General features: G+C 38.8%; 1 protein-coding gene across 1 annotated transcript in view; it reads left to right on the top strand.

Annotated features, from left to right (window-relative positions):
- The first annotated feature begins 524 nt into the window (after positions 1-524).
- Positions 525-15,565, top strand: part of LOC107378336 (uncharacterized) — a 28,492-nt gene continuing 13,451 nt past the window's right edge. Inside the window, exons 1-41 of the mRNA XM_015948480.3 lie at positions 525-597; positions 912-960; positions 1,050-1,271; positions 1,351-1,494; positions 1,649-1,805; positions 1,897-1,924; positions 2,012-2,126; positions 2,209-2,301; positions 2,387-2,450; positions 2,597-2,695; positions 2,777-2,880; positions 2,969-3,107; positions 3,260-3,378; positions 3,472-3,621; positions 3,698-3,868; positions 3,960-4,266; positions 4,774-4,847; positions 4,932-5,019; positions 5,100-5,217; positions 5,301-5,424; positions 5,514-5,650; positions 5,725-5,980; positions 6,301-6,543; positions 6,646-6,822; positions 6,909-7,054; positions 7,146-7,236; positions 7,340-7,729; positions 7,813-7,939; positions 8,018-8,136; positions 8,298-8,494; positions 8,576-8,759; positions 8,856-9,021; positions 9,218-9,342; positions 9,432-9,740; positions 9,821-10,024; positions 10,118-10,243; positions 10,342-10,512; positions 10,630-10,734; positions 10,809-10,904; positions 12,762-12,893; positions 13,047-13,060. Of these exons, the coding sequence (XP_015803966.3) occupies positions 1,068-1,271; positions 1,351-1,494; positions 1,649-1,805; positions 1,897-1,924; positions 2,012-2,126; positions 2,209-2,301; positions 2,387-2,450; positions 2,597-2,695; positions 2,777-2,880; positions 2,969-3,107; positions 3,260-3,378; positions 3,472-3,621; positions 3,698-3,868; positions 3,960-4,266; positions 4,774-4,847; positions 4,932-5,019; positions 5,100-5,217; positions 5,301-5,424; positions 5,514-5,650; positions 5,725-5,980; positions 6,301-6,543; positions 6,646-6,822; positions 6,909-7,054; positions 7,146-7,236; positions 7,340-7,729; positions 7,813-7,939; positions 8,018-8,136; positions 8,298-8,494; positions 8,576-8,759; positions 8,856-9,021; positions 9,218-9,342; positions 9,432-9,740; positions 9,821-10,024; positions 10,118-10,243; positions 10,342-10,512; positions 10,630-10,734; positions 10,809-10,904; positions 12,762-12,893; positions 13,047-13,060 (5,813 nt within the window). The 5' untranslated portion in view covers positions 525-597; positions 912-960; positions 1,050-1,067. The remainder of the gene's footprint in view (positions 598-911; positions 961-1,049; positions 1,272-1,350; positions 1,495-1,648; positions 1,806-1,896; positions 1,925-2,011; positions 2,127-2,208; positions 2,302-2,386; positions 2,451-2,596; positions 2,696-2,776; positions 2,881-2,968; positions 3,108-3,259; positions 3,379-3,471; positions 3,622-3,697; positions 3,869-3,959; positions 4,267-4,773; positions 4,848-4,931; positions 5,020-5,099; positions 5,218-5,300; positions 5,425-5,513; positions 5,651-5,724; positions 5,981-6,300; positions 6,544-6,645; positions 6,823-6,908; positions 7,055-7,145; positions 7,237-7,339; positions 7,730-7,812; positions 7,940-8,017; positions 8,137-8,297; positions 8,495-8,575; positions 8,760-8,855; positions 9,022-9,217; positions 9,343-9,431; positions 9,741-9,820; positions 10,025-10,117; positions 10,244-10,341; positions 10,513-10,629; positions 10,735-10,808; positions 10,905-12,761; positions 12,894-13,046; positions 13,061-15,565) is intronic.

Here is a 15,565-nt window from a genome sequence, read left to right as displayed (position 1 = left end):
GTGAGAACTCATCTTTACGATGTAGACTTATTTAGTTGGCAATTCTTCAAGAAAAAAAAAGTGTTACTGCAAATTGAAATATGGACAAAACCTGACACTTAACACCAATGACATTTAAGGACATTTTACTCGGGGCAAAGAATTTATTGGGTTCACAAAGGAAGGTCAAAGAACAAGTCCCTGAATAGTCTTATAGAATATTTGAGATTGTTTAAAATTCCATCTTGCTTTTGTACAAGCTACTAAAGAAGATATGATACACAACATTTATATTATTTCAATGATGAAGTTTGAAAGTTTTTATCAACTTATTTTCTTTACTTTTGCTAATTTAATTGGTCTTTCTAAATGTTCAAAGTTTACTCAGTCATTTATTAAAAATAATTATTAGGTTTTATTGTAATATAATTTATAAAGGTAATGAATGTGATATAAAAAAATAGCAGGCTAATCCTGAAATGTCACACGATGGGTCTTAAGATGACAAGGATGCTTGACCAAATCGAGAGGCGGACTGTTGCTGACAAGACAATTTCAGCCCGTATAAAAGCAGCAGCCTCAGAATCCTCAGAGAACTGAAAGGCATCCATCCCACAGGTTAGTGGTTTCTGTGTTTACATCAAATTATTTGGTTTGCTTTAAATGTCTGATTTCATGCTTAAGCCTAGTAATGTGTTGTGAATATAAATACAACTATAAGATAGTTACTTCAGAGGTACTATATGTTTGTAAATACTTGTTACTTTAGAATTAGTAAGGCTGTACTGTAGATACTTTTTAACAACTGTAGCATATATAATTTTTGCACAAATGTCAACATTTAAAATAAGCATCAAAGATTCTGAGAAGAATTTTTAGACATTTTATGTTAATACCTATACTTAAAGATTATGTCAATATTTCACTGAAAGCACTTTTAGACACCACCAAAGTTTGGCCACTCAGCTGGAATAAACTGAGGTAGGATTTATTTTTTATTTTCAGAAATTATTTAAAGATTTATCACAATAAACAATGACTATAGTAAGTAAAATTTGTTTTTCTTTTAGCATCAACAAGGTGACAAAATGAGCACCGACGCTGAGATGGAGCAGTATGGCCCTGCGGCTATTTACCTCCGCAAGCCAGAGAGAGAGAGGATTGAGGCTCAGAACACTCCGTTTGATGCTAAAACAGCCTACTTTGTGGTTGATGCTGATGACATGTATGTCAAGTGTAAACTGGTGAAAAAGGAGGGTGGCAAAGCCACTGTTGAGACTGCTGGAGGAAAAGTAAGTGAAAATTAGATATTGTTTACACTGTAAATAAACTTTATATTTAGACAGTTTTCTTCAAATATTTTTTGTGAAGACTGTCACCGTGAAAGAGGATGACATCCATCCCATGAATCCTCCAAAATTCGACAAAATTGAGGACATGGCCATGATGACTCACCTCAACGAGCCTTGTGTGTTGTATAACCTCAAAGATCGTTTTGCATCATGGATGATCTACGTAAGTTTTTACTTAACTTGAGATCAGAAAGAACACATACGCAATGATAAATAAAGATATTAGGTAATGAACTTATCTTAGCTTGTCTGAGTTCAAAAATAATAATTTATGTAAAATCCAGACCATGATTTGAAGCAGAAATGTCTTTTTCCAGACCTACTCTGGGTTGTTCTGTGTGGTCGTGAATCCCTACAAGTGGCTTCCTGTATATGATGCTGTTGTTGTTGGAGCATACAGAGGCAAGAAGAGGATTGAGGCTCCACCCCATATCTTCTCAGTCTCTGACAATGCCTATCAGTTCATGCTCACTGGTATGGTATTTTCATCCCTAGAGGATACGATTATTACATGACATATATTTAAATTTATTGCACATCTAATGAAACTAAATCTTTATTTCAGATCGTGAGAACCAGTCAATCCTCATCACGTGAGTTAGACGGTTTGCAGGAGTATAAAAACAAAGCTAAACCACATAATTCATTTAGGTATCAAAACTCTGTCTTTTATACCTCAGCGGAGAATCTGGCGCTGGAAAGACTGTCAACACCAAGCGTGTCATCCAGTACTTTGCAACAATTGCAGTGACTGGATCAAAGAAGGCGGAGTCAGCACCTACAAGCAAAATGCAGGTATATAAAAAACTACTACAATGAAATAGTTTTTGTTTATAAAATATTCACAATAAAACAATGGGTGAAATTGATCTTTTAGGGTTCACTGGAAGATCAAATCATTGCAGCAAACCCTCTGCTGGAAGCTTATGGTAATGCCAAAACTGTGAGGAATGACAACTCTTCTCGTTTTGTAAGTGATAAAGCAGCAGAAATAAACAAAAGTTGTTTTGAGTTGCAGATCAGGAATGCTAATAACAGCAGTGTGGTGTCTTTAGGGTAAATTCATCAGAATTCATTTTGGAACTTCTGGAAAGCTAGCTTCAGCTGATATTGAAACTTGTAAGTGACTTTTCACCAATTCAGGAACATTTGAGTGAATTTACACATGAATGTTGCAAGACTGGAAAAACTTAGTGATTCATGTCAAAGTATTTAATGATGAGTAGAGAATTAATAGATTTGTCAAATTAAATTTTTTGTCTTAGATCTGCTGGAGAAGTCCCGTGTCACCTTCCAGTTGTCTGCTGAGAGGAGCTACCATATCTTCTATCAGCTGATGACAGGCCACAAGCCTGAGCTTCTAGGTATGTTAATTAAATTAGAATGAAATATGAAAAAGTATAATGTGATTTTATGTTTTAACTTTTTCGTTCAATTTCTTGCAGAGGCTCTGCTGATCACCACCAACCCCTATGACTATCATATGATTAGTCAGGGTGAAGTGACAGTCAAGAGTATCAATGATGTGGAGGAGTTCATTGCAACAGATGTATGTCTATATTAAAGGGGGAAAAAGTAAACCATAATAGGGTCAAATTTTTGACAGATAAAAAATAAATGTTTAATTTCCATTGTAGACTGCAATTGATATCTTGGGCTTCACTGCTGATGAGAAGATTAACATCTACAAGCTGACTGGTGCTGCGATGCATCACGGCAACATGAAGTTCAAGCAGAAGCAGCGTGAGGAGCAGGCTGAACCAGACGGCACTGAGGGTGATTATAGATGATCATCCCATATGTAAACAGTTAATTTTTTCACAAGTTGACACATATCTCAAGTTTTTCTTAAAGTGGAAAATTATTGTCACACCTGAGTATGACTGAACAGATTTGATTTTACTGATAATTATCTTTCTTTCCATCAGTCGCTGACAAAATCGCCTACCTTTTGGGCCTGAACTCAGCTGACATGCTGAAAGCTCTGTGCTACCCAAGAGTCAAGGTCGGAAATGAGATGGTCACCAAAGGTCAGACCGTCCCCCAGGTAAATAGAACAAAGCAAGAACTTCTCACTATTAAGTATTTTAGAAAAAATATATTCCAAATTATGTCAAATCTAATAGTTTGTTTGTTTTAGGTCAACAATGCTGTCATGGCTCTGTGCAAGTCAATCTATGAGAAGATGTTCTTGTGGATGGTCGTCCGTATCAATGAGATGTTGGACACAAAGCAGTCAAGAGCTTTCTTCATTGGAGTGTTGGACATTGCTGGATTTGAGATCTTTGATGTGAGTAGTTAAAATGATCTGTTTAGAGAATGATACTATTTTGCCATGAAAATGAACACATTTTCTGTGATTACAGTTCAACAGCTTGGAGCAGCTCTGCATCAACTTCACCAATGAGAAACTGCAACAGTTCTTCAACCACCACATGTTTGTCCTGGAGCAAGAGGAGTACAAGAAGGAGGGCATTGAATGGGAGTTCATTGACTTTGGTATGGACTTGGCTGCCTGCATTGAGCTTATTGAGAAGGTAAGAAGAGATTATTTGAATTAAGTAAAACCCAATTATCTGATTAATTCCAACAACAATCATATGCTTGTTTTAATGTGACATTCTTTAGCCAATGGGTATCTTCTCCATCCTTGAAGAGGAGTGCATGTTCCCCAAGGCTTCTGACACAACTTTCAAAAACAAGCTGAATGACCAGCATCTTGGCAAAAGTAAAGCTTTTGAGAAGCCAAAGCCTGGAAAGGGCAAGGCTGAGGCTCACTTCTCTCTGGTTCACTATGCTGGCACAGTGGACTACAACATCACTGGCTGGCTGGACAAGAACAAGGACCCACTGAATGATTCAGTTGTTCAGCTCTACCAGAAGTCTTCAAACAAACTCCTCTCTCACCTTTATGCAACCCATGCTGGATCTGAGGGTAAGTAATAACTCAGTCAACATTACAGCACAGTTAAGTGTGAGACTGATTATAGTCTAAATAGTTCAAAATGTATGCCAAATTCAAACAAGCCAATGTCATCACCTACCAAACCGATGGAGCATTGTGATTGGCCCACCAAACCAATAGAGTGCTGTGATTGGCAAGACACAAAACTGTTCAGGTAAATGATAGACCTGCTGAGGCTCCTATAGAGAATGGCTAGACTGACCTGCAAAGCAAAATCTTTTTGCTTCTGCTACATTCTGTCTAGATTTCTATCGGAAATGTAGATTCATTCAAATGTTTGGAGTTCTTTTAAATTGGAAAAAATATAGTGAGCCAAATGTGAAATAATGTTTGACTAACAAGGTAGCATCAATTTTGTCTCCATAAATCTGTTTGGTATGATTCTTTGTCTCTGGCACAGCAAGAAATCGATTATATCTGCTAAACAAAATTCTTTCTTGTCAGTCACATAATGTGTAATCTTGTTTATTTGTAAAGCTGAAGGTGGCGGTGGTAAGAAGGGTGGCAAGAAGAAGGGTGGTTCCTTCCAGACTGTGTCTGCTCTTTTCAGGGTATGTTATTTCTGAGACATCTGAAAACAGTGTGAATCCAATGAAAAAATTACAAAAAATTTGTTTTACAATGCTGATTTACAGGAGAATTTGGGCAAGCTGATGACCAACCTGAGGAGCACTCACCCTCACTTTGTGCGCTGCCTGATTCCCAATGAATCAAAGACCCCAGGTAAGAACTGCCACTGTTCATTTCACTAAGACATTCAAGGAAATAAAGTTGAACTAGTCTAACGTATCTTCAACACTCAGGTCTTATGGAGAACTTCTTGGTCATCCACCAGCTGAGGTGCAACGGTGTGCTGGAGGGTATCAGGATCTGCAGAAAGGGTTTCCCCAGCAGAATCCTTTATGGTGACTTCAAGCAGAGGTTACATTTATTTTACTACAAACATGCAAACTTGTTTTTTGAATGTCAAGTAGAAAAAAACTCTAACTAGTTTTTTTCCTCAGATACAAAGTATTGAATGCCAGTGTCATCCCTGAGGGACAGTTCATCGACAACAAGAAGGCTTCAGAGAAGCTGTTGGGCTCCATTGATGTGGACCACACTCAGTACAAGTTTGGACACACTAAGGTATATTTCTACATTATATCAATTACAAAAAAATTACCAAGTGGTATTCATAGGTACTGAAAAGCAATACCATTATTGTGGCCACGTAGGTGTTCTTCAAAGCTGGTCTGCTGGGTACACTTGAGGAGATGAGAGATGATAAACTGGCTGAGCTGGTGACCATGACTCAAGCTCTCTGCAGAGGTTATGTCATGAGGAAGGAGTTTGTCAAGATGATGGAGAGAAGGTGGGATTATTATCAGATTTACTAAAGGGTTCATATGTCTTAACAGTAAAACTGAAAATTTTTCCACCTTCCAGAGAAGCAATCTACACAATTCAGTACAATGTTCGCTCATTCATGAATGTGAAGAACTGGCCATGGCTGAAACTGTACTTCAAGATCAAGCCTCTTCTGAAGAGTGCTGAGACTGAGAAGGAGCTGCAGCAAATGAAGGAGAACTATGACAAGATGAAAACAGACTTGGCTACTGCTCTGGCCAAGAAGAAGGAGCTGGAGGAGAAAATGGTTTCCCTGCTCCAGGAGAAGAATGACTTGCAGCTCCAAGTTGCTGCTGTGAGTAGGAAAATGTCTCAACAAGACTGTTATCATATACTTGGATATTTGACGTACAATTTAATTTAAAAAACTTGTTTTATTGCTTCTTTTATATCTCAACATGCCATTTTGCATGTGTGGTCCAGCGCATTGGGCTTTCTTAAAGGCAGTACAAGGTGATAAATAAAGATTGATAGATTGATTGATTGATTGGTTGATTGATACAAACTTTGCATGTTACAGGTTTTATAGTATTTAATGTACCTGATGTTCTTACAGTAGGGATATCAGAGCATTAATGGAACGATAAAATCTTTTTCCACCAATACTATTCATAGGAAGTTGAGAATCTTGGAGATGCTGAGGAAAGGTGTGAAGGGCTCATCAAGAGCAAGATTCAGCTTGAGGCTAAACTCAAAGAGACATCCGAGAGACTGGAGGATGAAGAGGAAATCAATGCTGAGTTGACTGCCAAGAAGAGGAAACTGGAGGATGAATGCTCTGAGCTGAAGAAGGACATTGATGACCTGGAGCTCACCTTGGCCAAAGTGGAGAAGGAGAAACATGCCACTGAGAACAAGGTGCAAATCAGTTAGTCTGATACTACTAGGGTGTTAAGTTACAGAGCTGTGTACATGTATGCAGTTAGATGTATTTTAATGCATTTTTCATGTTTCATGTAGGTGAAAAACCTGACAGAAGAGATGGCTACTCAAGATGAGGCCATTGCTAAGCTGACCAAGGAGAAGAAAGCTCTCCAGGAGGCCCATCAGCAAACACTGGATGATCTTCAGGCAGAGGAAGACAAAGTCAACACTCTGACCAAGGCCAAGACAAAGCTGGAACAGCAAGTGGATGATGTAAGAAAACTGTTTTTTACTACATCATTTTATTTGGACTAGCATAAACGATTGTTGTTGATGTAGAAACATGTATCATCTGACAGCTTGAAGGCTCACTGGAGCAAGAGAAGAAGCTTCGTATGGATCTTGAGAGAGCCAAGAGAAAGCTTGAAGGAGATCTCAAACTGGCCCAGGAGTCCATTATGGATCTGGAGAATGACAAGCAGCAATCTGATGAGAAAATCAAGAAGTAAATGAAAATACATGATTTATTTTACAATATAAAAGCTTATTTCTTTCAGACTAATGTGTTTTATTTTTATTTTTTTGTCAAAATCAAGGAAGGACTTTGAAATCAGCCAACTCCTCAGCAAGATTGAAGATGAACAGTCCCTTGGTGCTCAGCTTCAGAAGAAGATCAAAGAACTCCAGGTATATATTCCTATAAAACTCTTGTTATTATATCAATGCATAACTCTGTTACTTTCAAGTTAATGAACCAGTTTAAATGTTACTCTCATTTGTCAAATTCTAGGCTCGTATTGAGGAGCTGGAGGAGGAGATAGAAGCTGAGAGGGCTGCTCGTGCTAAAGTTGAGAAGCAGAGAGCTGACCTCTCCAGGGAGCTTGAGGAGATCAGTGAGAGGCTTGAGGAAGCTGGTGGAGCAACAGCTGCTCAGATTGAGATGAACAAGAAGCGTGAAGCTGAGTTCCAGAAGCTTCGTCGTGACCTTGAAGAATCCACCCTCCAGCATGAAGCCACAGCAGCAGCTCTCCGCAAGAAGCAGGCCGACAGCGTTGCAGAGCTGGGAGAGCAGATCGACAACCTGCAGCGCGTCAAGCAGAAGCTGGAGAAGGAGAAGAGCGAGTACAAGATGGAGATTGATGACCTCTCCAGCAACATGGAGGCTGTTGCCAAAGCAAAGGTGAACAGACACATCTCATTTTTATAATAAGTTGTGAGTCTGATAAAATATCACAAAATAAAATAAACATTTTGTGGTTTCAGGGCAACTTGGAGAAAATGTGCAGAACCCTTGAGGACCAACTCAGTGAAATTAAAGCCAAAAATGATGAAAATGTTCGTCAGCTGAATGACATTAATGCACAGAAGGCAAGATTTCAGACAGAGAATGGTACGTGAACTAGCATTCAACGTATTTAATGCTACATTCAAAGCACCAAGTGCATCAATGCATGTGCAATTTTCACAGGTGAACTGGGTCGCCAGCTGGAGGAGAAAGAAGCTCTTGTTTCTCAGCTGACAAGAGGCAAGCAGGCATTCACTCAGCAGATTGAGGAGCTCAAGAGACACGTGGAAGAGGAAGTGAAGGTACTGAAATGTGACATTATTTGTTACTCAAAAACTCCATTTTCCCTAGAAAACTAATTATTCAGTGTGCATTGACAAATAATGTTGCCTTCTAAATCACCCCAGACTTTTGTGTAATAATGGTAAAATAATACCTGTTTCACACTGACTGTGTTTTCTAGGCCAAGAACGCCCTGGCCCATGCTGTTCAGTCTGCCCGCCATGACTGCGATCTGCTCAGGGAGCAGTTTGAGGAGGAGCAGGAGGCCAAGGCTGAGCTCCAGAGAGGAATGTCTAAGGCCAACAGTGAGGTGGCTCAGTGGAGAACCAAATATGAGACTGATGCCATCCAACGCACTGAGGAGCTGGAGGATGCCAAGTACGTGCCTACAATTTTGTTATGTGTACTTTAAATTTATGGTATTTTCCACTAATTAACTGAAACACCTCTTCACCAAAGGAAAAAGCTTGCCCAGCGCCTGCAAGAGGCTGAGGAATCCATTGAGGCTGTGAACTCCAAGTGTGCCTCTTTGGAGAAGACCAAGCAGAGGCTGCAGGGTGAGGTGGAGGACCTCATGATTGATGTAGAGAGAGCTAATGCTCTGGCTGCCAACCTTGACAAGAAACAGAGGAACTTTGACAAGGTACCATATTGTTAAAAGTAATGTCAGCTTTCTGCCAATAAAAATGCACAATACTTATTAATGTCATTATTTTAATATTTAATGTAATATTTTTAGGTGCTGGCAGAATGGAAGCAGAAGTATGAGGAGAGCCAAGCAGAGCTGGAAGGAGCCCAAAAGGAGGCTCGTTCTTTAAGCACTGAGCTGTTCAAGATGAAGAACTCCTATGAGGAGGCACTGGATCAGCTGGAGACCATGAAGAGGGAGAACAAGAACCTGCAGCGTATGTCAATCATCATAACAAATGGAAAAACATAAAAACATTTGGCAAGAATGATATATTTGTTTTGAAGTCATCAATTTGTCTATTTTGAATAAATAATATACAGATGACTAAAATCTACTTTGAATCCCTTAACAAATCAAGATCCAACTTATTTTGTAGTTAAGCAATTAATAAGTTTTCTTTAAAATTTTAGAGGAGATCTCAGATCTGACTGAACAGCTTGGTGAGACAGGAAAGAGCATCCATGAGTTGGAGAAAGCAAAGAAGACTGTTGAGACTGAGAAATCTGAAATTCAGTCAGCTCTGGAGGAAGCAGAGGTCTTTTTAAATTTTTTTACCATTAAAATTAAGTTCTACATTAGTTCAATGGTACTTTTTTTATTAAAGTAGTTCTAAATTCTTCACAGGGCACTCTGGAGCACGAGGAGGCTAAGATTATTCGTGTCCAGCTTGAGCTCAACCAGGTCAAGGGTGAGGTTGACAGGAAGATTGCTGAGAAGGACGAGGAAATGGAACAGATCAAGAGAAACAGCCAGAGGGTGATTGACTCCATGCAGAGCACTCTTGATGCTGAGGTCAGGAGCAGGAACGATGCCCTGAGAATCAAGAAGAAGATGGAGGGAGATCTGAATGAGATGGAGATTCAGCTGAGCCATGCCAACAGGCAGGCTGCTGAGGCCCAGAAACAACTGAGGAATGTCCAGGGACAACTCAAGGTGGGGCTGGGGTTAGGTCTGAATGTAATAGAAGTTTAAAAGAAAACAAAGTGTGAAGTGATCCATACTTTTGCTGTTAGGATGCCCAACTGCACCTTGATGATGCTCTTAGAGGACAGGAAGACATGAAGGAGCAGGTTGCCATGGTGGAGCGCAGGAATGGTCTGATGGTGGCTGAGATTGAGGAGCTGAGAGCTGCTCTGGAGCAGACTGAGAGAGCACGTAAAGTGGCTGAGCAGGAGTTGGTTGATGCCAGTGAGCGTGTTGCACTGCTCCACTCTCAGGTTGGTTTCTATTCATTTATGAGAACTGAAAGCCAAAAATGACATTTAACATATATGCTCAAAATTTTTATTTTGATCTTTTTTTTTTTACAGAACACCAGCCTTCTTAACACCAAGAAGAAGCTGGAGTCAGATCTTGTCCAAGTTCAAGGTGAGGTGGAGGATGCTGTTCAGGAATCAAGAAATGCTGAGGAGAAAGCCAAGAAGGCTATCACCGATGTGGGTTTTCATCATTAGAATATTTATTGTCACTTTTTGTGTTCAATTTCATAACAGATTTGAAGCTTTCTTTAACATGAGATAATCAATCATTCCAGGCTGCCATGATGGCTGAGGAGCTGAAGAAGGAGCAGGACACCAGTTCTCACCTGGAGAGGATGAAGAAGAACCTGGAGGTCACAGTTAAGGACCTGCAGCACCGCCTGGATGAGGCTGAGAACCTCGCCATGAAAGGTGGCAAGAAGCAGCTCCAGAAACTGGAACATAGGGTATGATTGTTATATGCTCTAAATACTTATATTTTGTAGTAATTTTAGTTATTTAGTAATTGTTAAAATGCAAACATTTTACACAATATTGTTAAAAAAAGTTTTACCTTTTAACAGGTCCGTGAACTAGAGGCTGAAATTGAGAATGAACAGAGACGTGGAGCTGATGCTGTTAAGGGTGTTCGAAAATATGAGAGAAGAGTCAAAGAGCTGACATACCAGGTATGAAAGAAGTTACAATATCGTAATGTTATTTTTGTATGTGCAGCACCTTTCATAAAACACTTTGTGTGTAGACCGAGGAGGACAAGAAGAATCTGCTCAGACTTCAGGATCTGGTGGACAAACTGCAGCTCAAAGTCAAGGCTTACAAGAGACAGGCTGAGGAGGCTGTAAGTCACATATTTTATTTTACGTGTATCTAATTCAGTAAATGAAAGTAAATAAATATTTGATTCACTAACATAAATTTAGAAACAGCTAATTTAGGCAAGGCAGATTTAGTTACATAGCATATTTCATACACACAGGCAATTTAATGTGCTTTCCATTAGCAAGAATAGCACGAACATTGAAAGCAACGTGACAGCACAATTAAAATACACAAATAAATTTAGACCAAATTAAATACACAAATACACAAAGGGTGAGCAGTTACAGTGCAGAAGGTGCAGCTTAAGAAACAATCATCCAAAGGCTAATGACAGCATCAGCATTCAAGACAGTTTGAAAGTATTCTATAGTTACATCTGAGTATAATCCAGGGATTGAAGCAAAAAAGTTCTCATCTGACCGAGAATTATTGTGTGTGTGTGTGTGTGTGTGGGGGGGGGGGGGGGGGGGGGGCACGGCATCGTTTACATGCAGCCACTATTCAGGTTTTGATTAGTTTTAAGGTCAGTATTCTTCTTGTTTCTGAAAAATGTGGAAAAACCCGTTCACATACACAGTGTTTAAAAGTGTGGGTGTTGAGATTTCTCTGAGGTAAAAAAGATGATAAGTATTAAAGTACTCCAGGGGTGTCGGGGGCATGGCCCCCGGAAAAAAATTATTGGACATTTTATATTTAAACGCATCAGTCTGGTGCATTTTTGGGGGGAAAAGTAGAGTTACAGGCTGGTAGGTATGTATGATAAAGTATCTATATGTGTTCATTATAATGATATATTTGAGTTAACAATGTTTTCCTGTCCTTTCTTAATCCATTATGAACACAGAGTACAGTGAAATCCACTGATGCACCCATGCTGCTCAGAACCAGAACTGCTCTAGATACCAAAAGAACCAATCAGCTGGCAGAGCTCCATGTTGACCGTGTGAGCTGCAGAATTTGCAGAACTACGTGGCTCAATTTAAGGAACAAAGTAGAATCCAGCTGCTGCTATTTATTTGTTGTTGGTGTTTATAGAAACTAAATATACCTGCAGGGCTTTAGGCCCAGGGCAGTTTTATACCTCAGACCAGCTATAGATCATGACCTGTTATTAATAATATCATGTTCTTTACACCAATCTGAATACTCTGTAATGTTCACAGACATCCAAACATTAGAAATGAAATATAATCATAATTATTTCATTAAGATTAGTTATCTGTTATACTTATTTATATTTGATAGTAATATGATTAACAATTTTTGATCTTATCTTCTATCATTTTTGGGTTTAGTGCATTCACTTAATATTAATTATAAAATTATAAATAACAGGTCACAATCTGGGCATAGAAAGTGTTTCTAGGAACTAACGCTTGTTCAGCAGCTCACCTGTTCCACTGACAGGAGAAATCCTCTCATCATCAGGTGATAAGCGGACTGTCATGACTGAACACAAAAAAACAAAGAGACGACTAAAAACACCGACCTCAGGTCGGCCCACCGGGAATTTGGGTCCCGGTTCTGCTCATCACGTTAGCTCTCATTGTGATATCAGAGCTTTTTTGGCTCTGTTAGAATCCCAGCGCCTGGTGCGTGCACTGTTTGTGTTTGTACGCACCGCGGGAGCGAGCAATGAGCGCGCGCGTTTTTGCAGCTTGGGCGGTGCAGAACGGTGGAAAAACGCATTTCAACACCGGTGCGCGTTTCAATTAGCAACAGGAGAGAGCAAGTGAGCGAGCGAGAGACACTACTAAACCCAAGCGAGCGAGAGAAGAAATTTTGACAGAACTTTTTTCAGATTATTTCAACTGACAGATTTCCGTCGCTACGATGGAGAACTTTAATCCCTGGTATAATCTTAAATAATTCCTAGGAGGAGCAGGCCAACACCCACATGTCCAGGCTGAGGAAGGTTCAGCATGAAATGGAAGAAGCTCAGGAGCGCGCTGACATCGCTGAGTCCCAGGTCAACAAGCTCAGAGCCAAGAGCCGTGATGTTGGAAAGGTGAATTCTCATTTCAAGGAAACTAGAGTTTGAACTGTTGTTCAAGAAGTGCATTGCCAGTTAAAGCTGTGTTTACTTTATAAGTCAGTAAAAAAAAGTCCTAATTTTGAATATGTATAATTTCTAATGAAGTTCAAATCTTTTCTTTTTCAGTCGGACTCTGCAGAGTAACAGCCATCGCTTCAATGAAGTCCACTCAGCTGAGTTCATAAAATATGAATTAGATGGTTTGGGATCCTTGATTTTACAATAAAAAATGAACAATCATAACTTTTCTGAAATGTCTTTCTTTTATTGTTTTCATATGTAGCACAATATCTTCTAATATCAACATGTACTACAAAAAGTATATTTTTGGTGTGTATATTTTTAGTTATATGTTTTTGCTATATTCTCCTCAAATTGTTCCTTTTCTTATTGCTCATATCACGCAGCATTGGCATGAAATTGGCACATTTATTGGCAAAAAGTCCAGACACAGCAATTGTCTTTGCCCATTTAGATTCCATTGTTAGAGGGTTGTTGCGTTATGAATTTGTACTACATATTAATGCCATTGCAGAAAACACATTAGACAAAAACAATACAAGGGATTTTGATAATCATATACTTTAAATGAGGATAGAAGAAACATTAAAAAAAAGTTTATCCCTCTCCAATAAATCAACAAGGGAATCAAATTCTGCTTAGTGCTTTGAAATGGCACAGCCCTTCCCTGCATCCAAGCAATGTTCTATTTGAGATGTCCTCTGCAACAAACACTGTGCTGCCAAGCCATTCACGTCCTGGAAAAAAACTAAAGGTTGTCTTGGAATCTTGGAACAGAATTAAAATCTCCTTGCATGCTTATAATGACCTTTCATCTTCTCGCCTTGGAGGGCTTTTATGAAGGGGGCTTCTTGGATTTCACATAGCTTTTGTATCCCCTAAAGGGAGAGTGCGGTTGACAGGAAAAGATGCCCATGTAACACAAGCAGTTAAAGAAATCCATGCCCTAAATTCACATAAGTCTTTTTTTTCCCCCAGAGCAGAATCAAAAGTATGTTCAAATAACAAGATATATAGATTCTAGATCAAACAATAATCTCATGAAATAACCATCATTAATGATGGGATCACTGTCCCTGGTTTTAATCTCTGCCAGGGCATTTCTGTTGGGAGACTGGATGTTCCCTATGCCCAAAATCATTAACACTCATTTCACTGGATATTCTAACTTGCCCGCTTGAGTTGGAGATTTTGTGCATACGTGTTCTTGTCCTGAAATTCTGGACAGGGTAAAAATCAAGGCAAAAATCAAAGAAGCAAGCCATTTAAATTGGAAATCAGGGTATTTGGGCTGTCTGAGCTGTACAGTACAGTATATGTCTTCCAATAACATGCAAATGTTTGCATCCTAATCTTTGTAAGGACGTAATACATTGCAAAAATTTACCAGCACAAATGATAGATTCCAAACATAACCCTAAACCAACTTTTGACCCTAGCAACTCATTTGGAATCTGTAATTTAGTACTAAAGGTTCACAAGATGCCACCATTGATTGGTGTCCGTTTTTATTTCCTACAACAACCTAGAAATAAAACCACACAGGCACTTACAGAGCGATACATTTGCATCAAAAATGGAAGTTTTTATTTCTCAGTTCACTAATCAGAATGACCTCAATTTGATGGGTGTTATTCACAAAAATGCCATAGCAAGATGGCATCTGACTGATGAAGTATGAGTATGAAGTGAGCAAAGATCTTTCAGTGAAGTGAGCAATTTGCAGGCTTATTCTTCTTCATAACATATATACACTTTTTCTGATCAATTTATGCCATGAAAAAATATAAGCTACACACATATATATAAAAACATTTATAGGGCAAATCTCAGGATTAAATATAACCATTTAATCATGCTTCTTCACAAGGTAACAGCCCTGATCAAATGTGGCTTCTGGATAAATGTCATTTTGACTTGGGTGGAACTTATTTTGGGCCAGATCACAGGCCAAATGCCAACCACTTTCATCTCCATGTAGGGGGATAAAAAATGGTGAATGATGTTTATGGGTAACACCTCACTATTTAATTTTATTACATGAATTTGAGATGTGCTGACAACTAGTAACTGGAGACTAAAAACATTTAGGGCCATTTCCAAGCTTAACCTCCATGTATGCAGCTGAAATAGCCCATAAAAACCATTTATATGAAGTCATGTCTATAAATAAAGTGATTTGAGTTCTATTTATTTAATCATGTGGAGTGCAACTCAACTACAGATTTGCATGTAAAGCAATTAGGTGTTGTTGACATTTGCAAACTTGAGAAAAGTGACAGGTTTTTGTCAAAATGTACTATTGTATTATTTTCACAAAAATGTTTTTCCACAATCACCATACGTTCACACAGTTGTAGTAAAACATCAGATTTTGTAAATCACAAGAAAATTTAGGATTTTTAAAAGACATGCCCAAGAAGCTCCAATATTAGTGTCATTTATAGAACCGTCATCTCAAAGCTCTCAAATGAAAGTTCCCTGCAACGGAAAACTAATGGGTCTAAGGTCTTTTCAGAAGCCATCCACTGTGCTTTCAGCTATAAACACATCTTTTTCAAGTTCACTGCATGCTTCAGTGCCTGGTTAAAAATAAATAATAATTTAATTAGAATAATAACCAT

The sequence above is a fragment of the Nothobranchius furzeri genome, chromosome 5 (assembly GCF_043380555.1).
Source record: "Nothobranchius furzeri strain GRZ-AD chromosome 5, NfurGRZ-RIMD1, whole genome shotgun sequence".
Classification (NCBI taxonomy): Eukaryota; Metazoa; Chordata; class Actinopteri; order Cyprinodontiformes; family Nothobranchiidae; genus Nothobranchius; species Nothobranchius furzeri.
The sequence above is the reverse complement of the archived record's forward strand: the minus strand, read 5'-3'. Positions and strand labels throughout refer to the sequence as shown.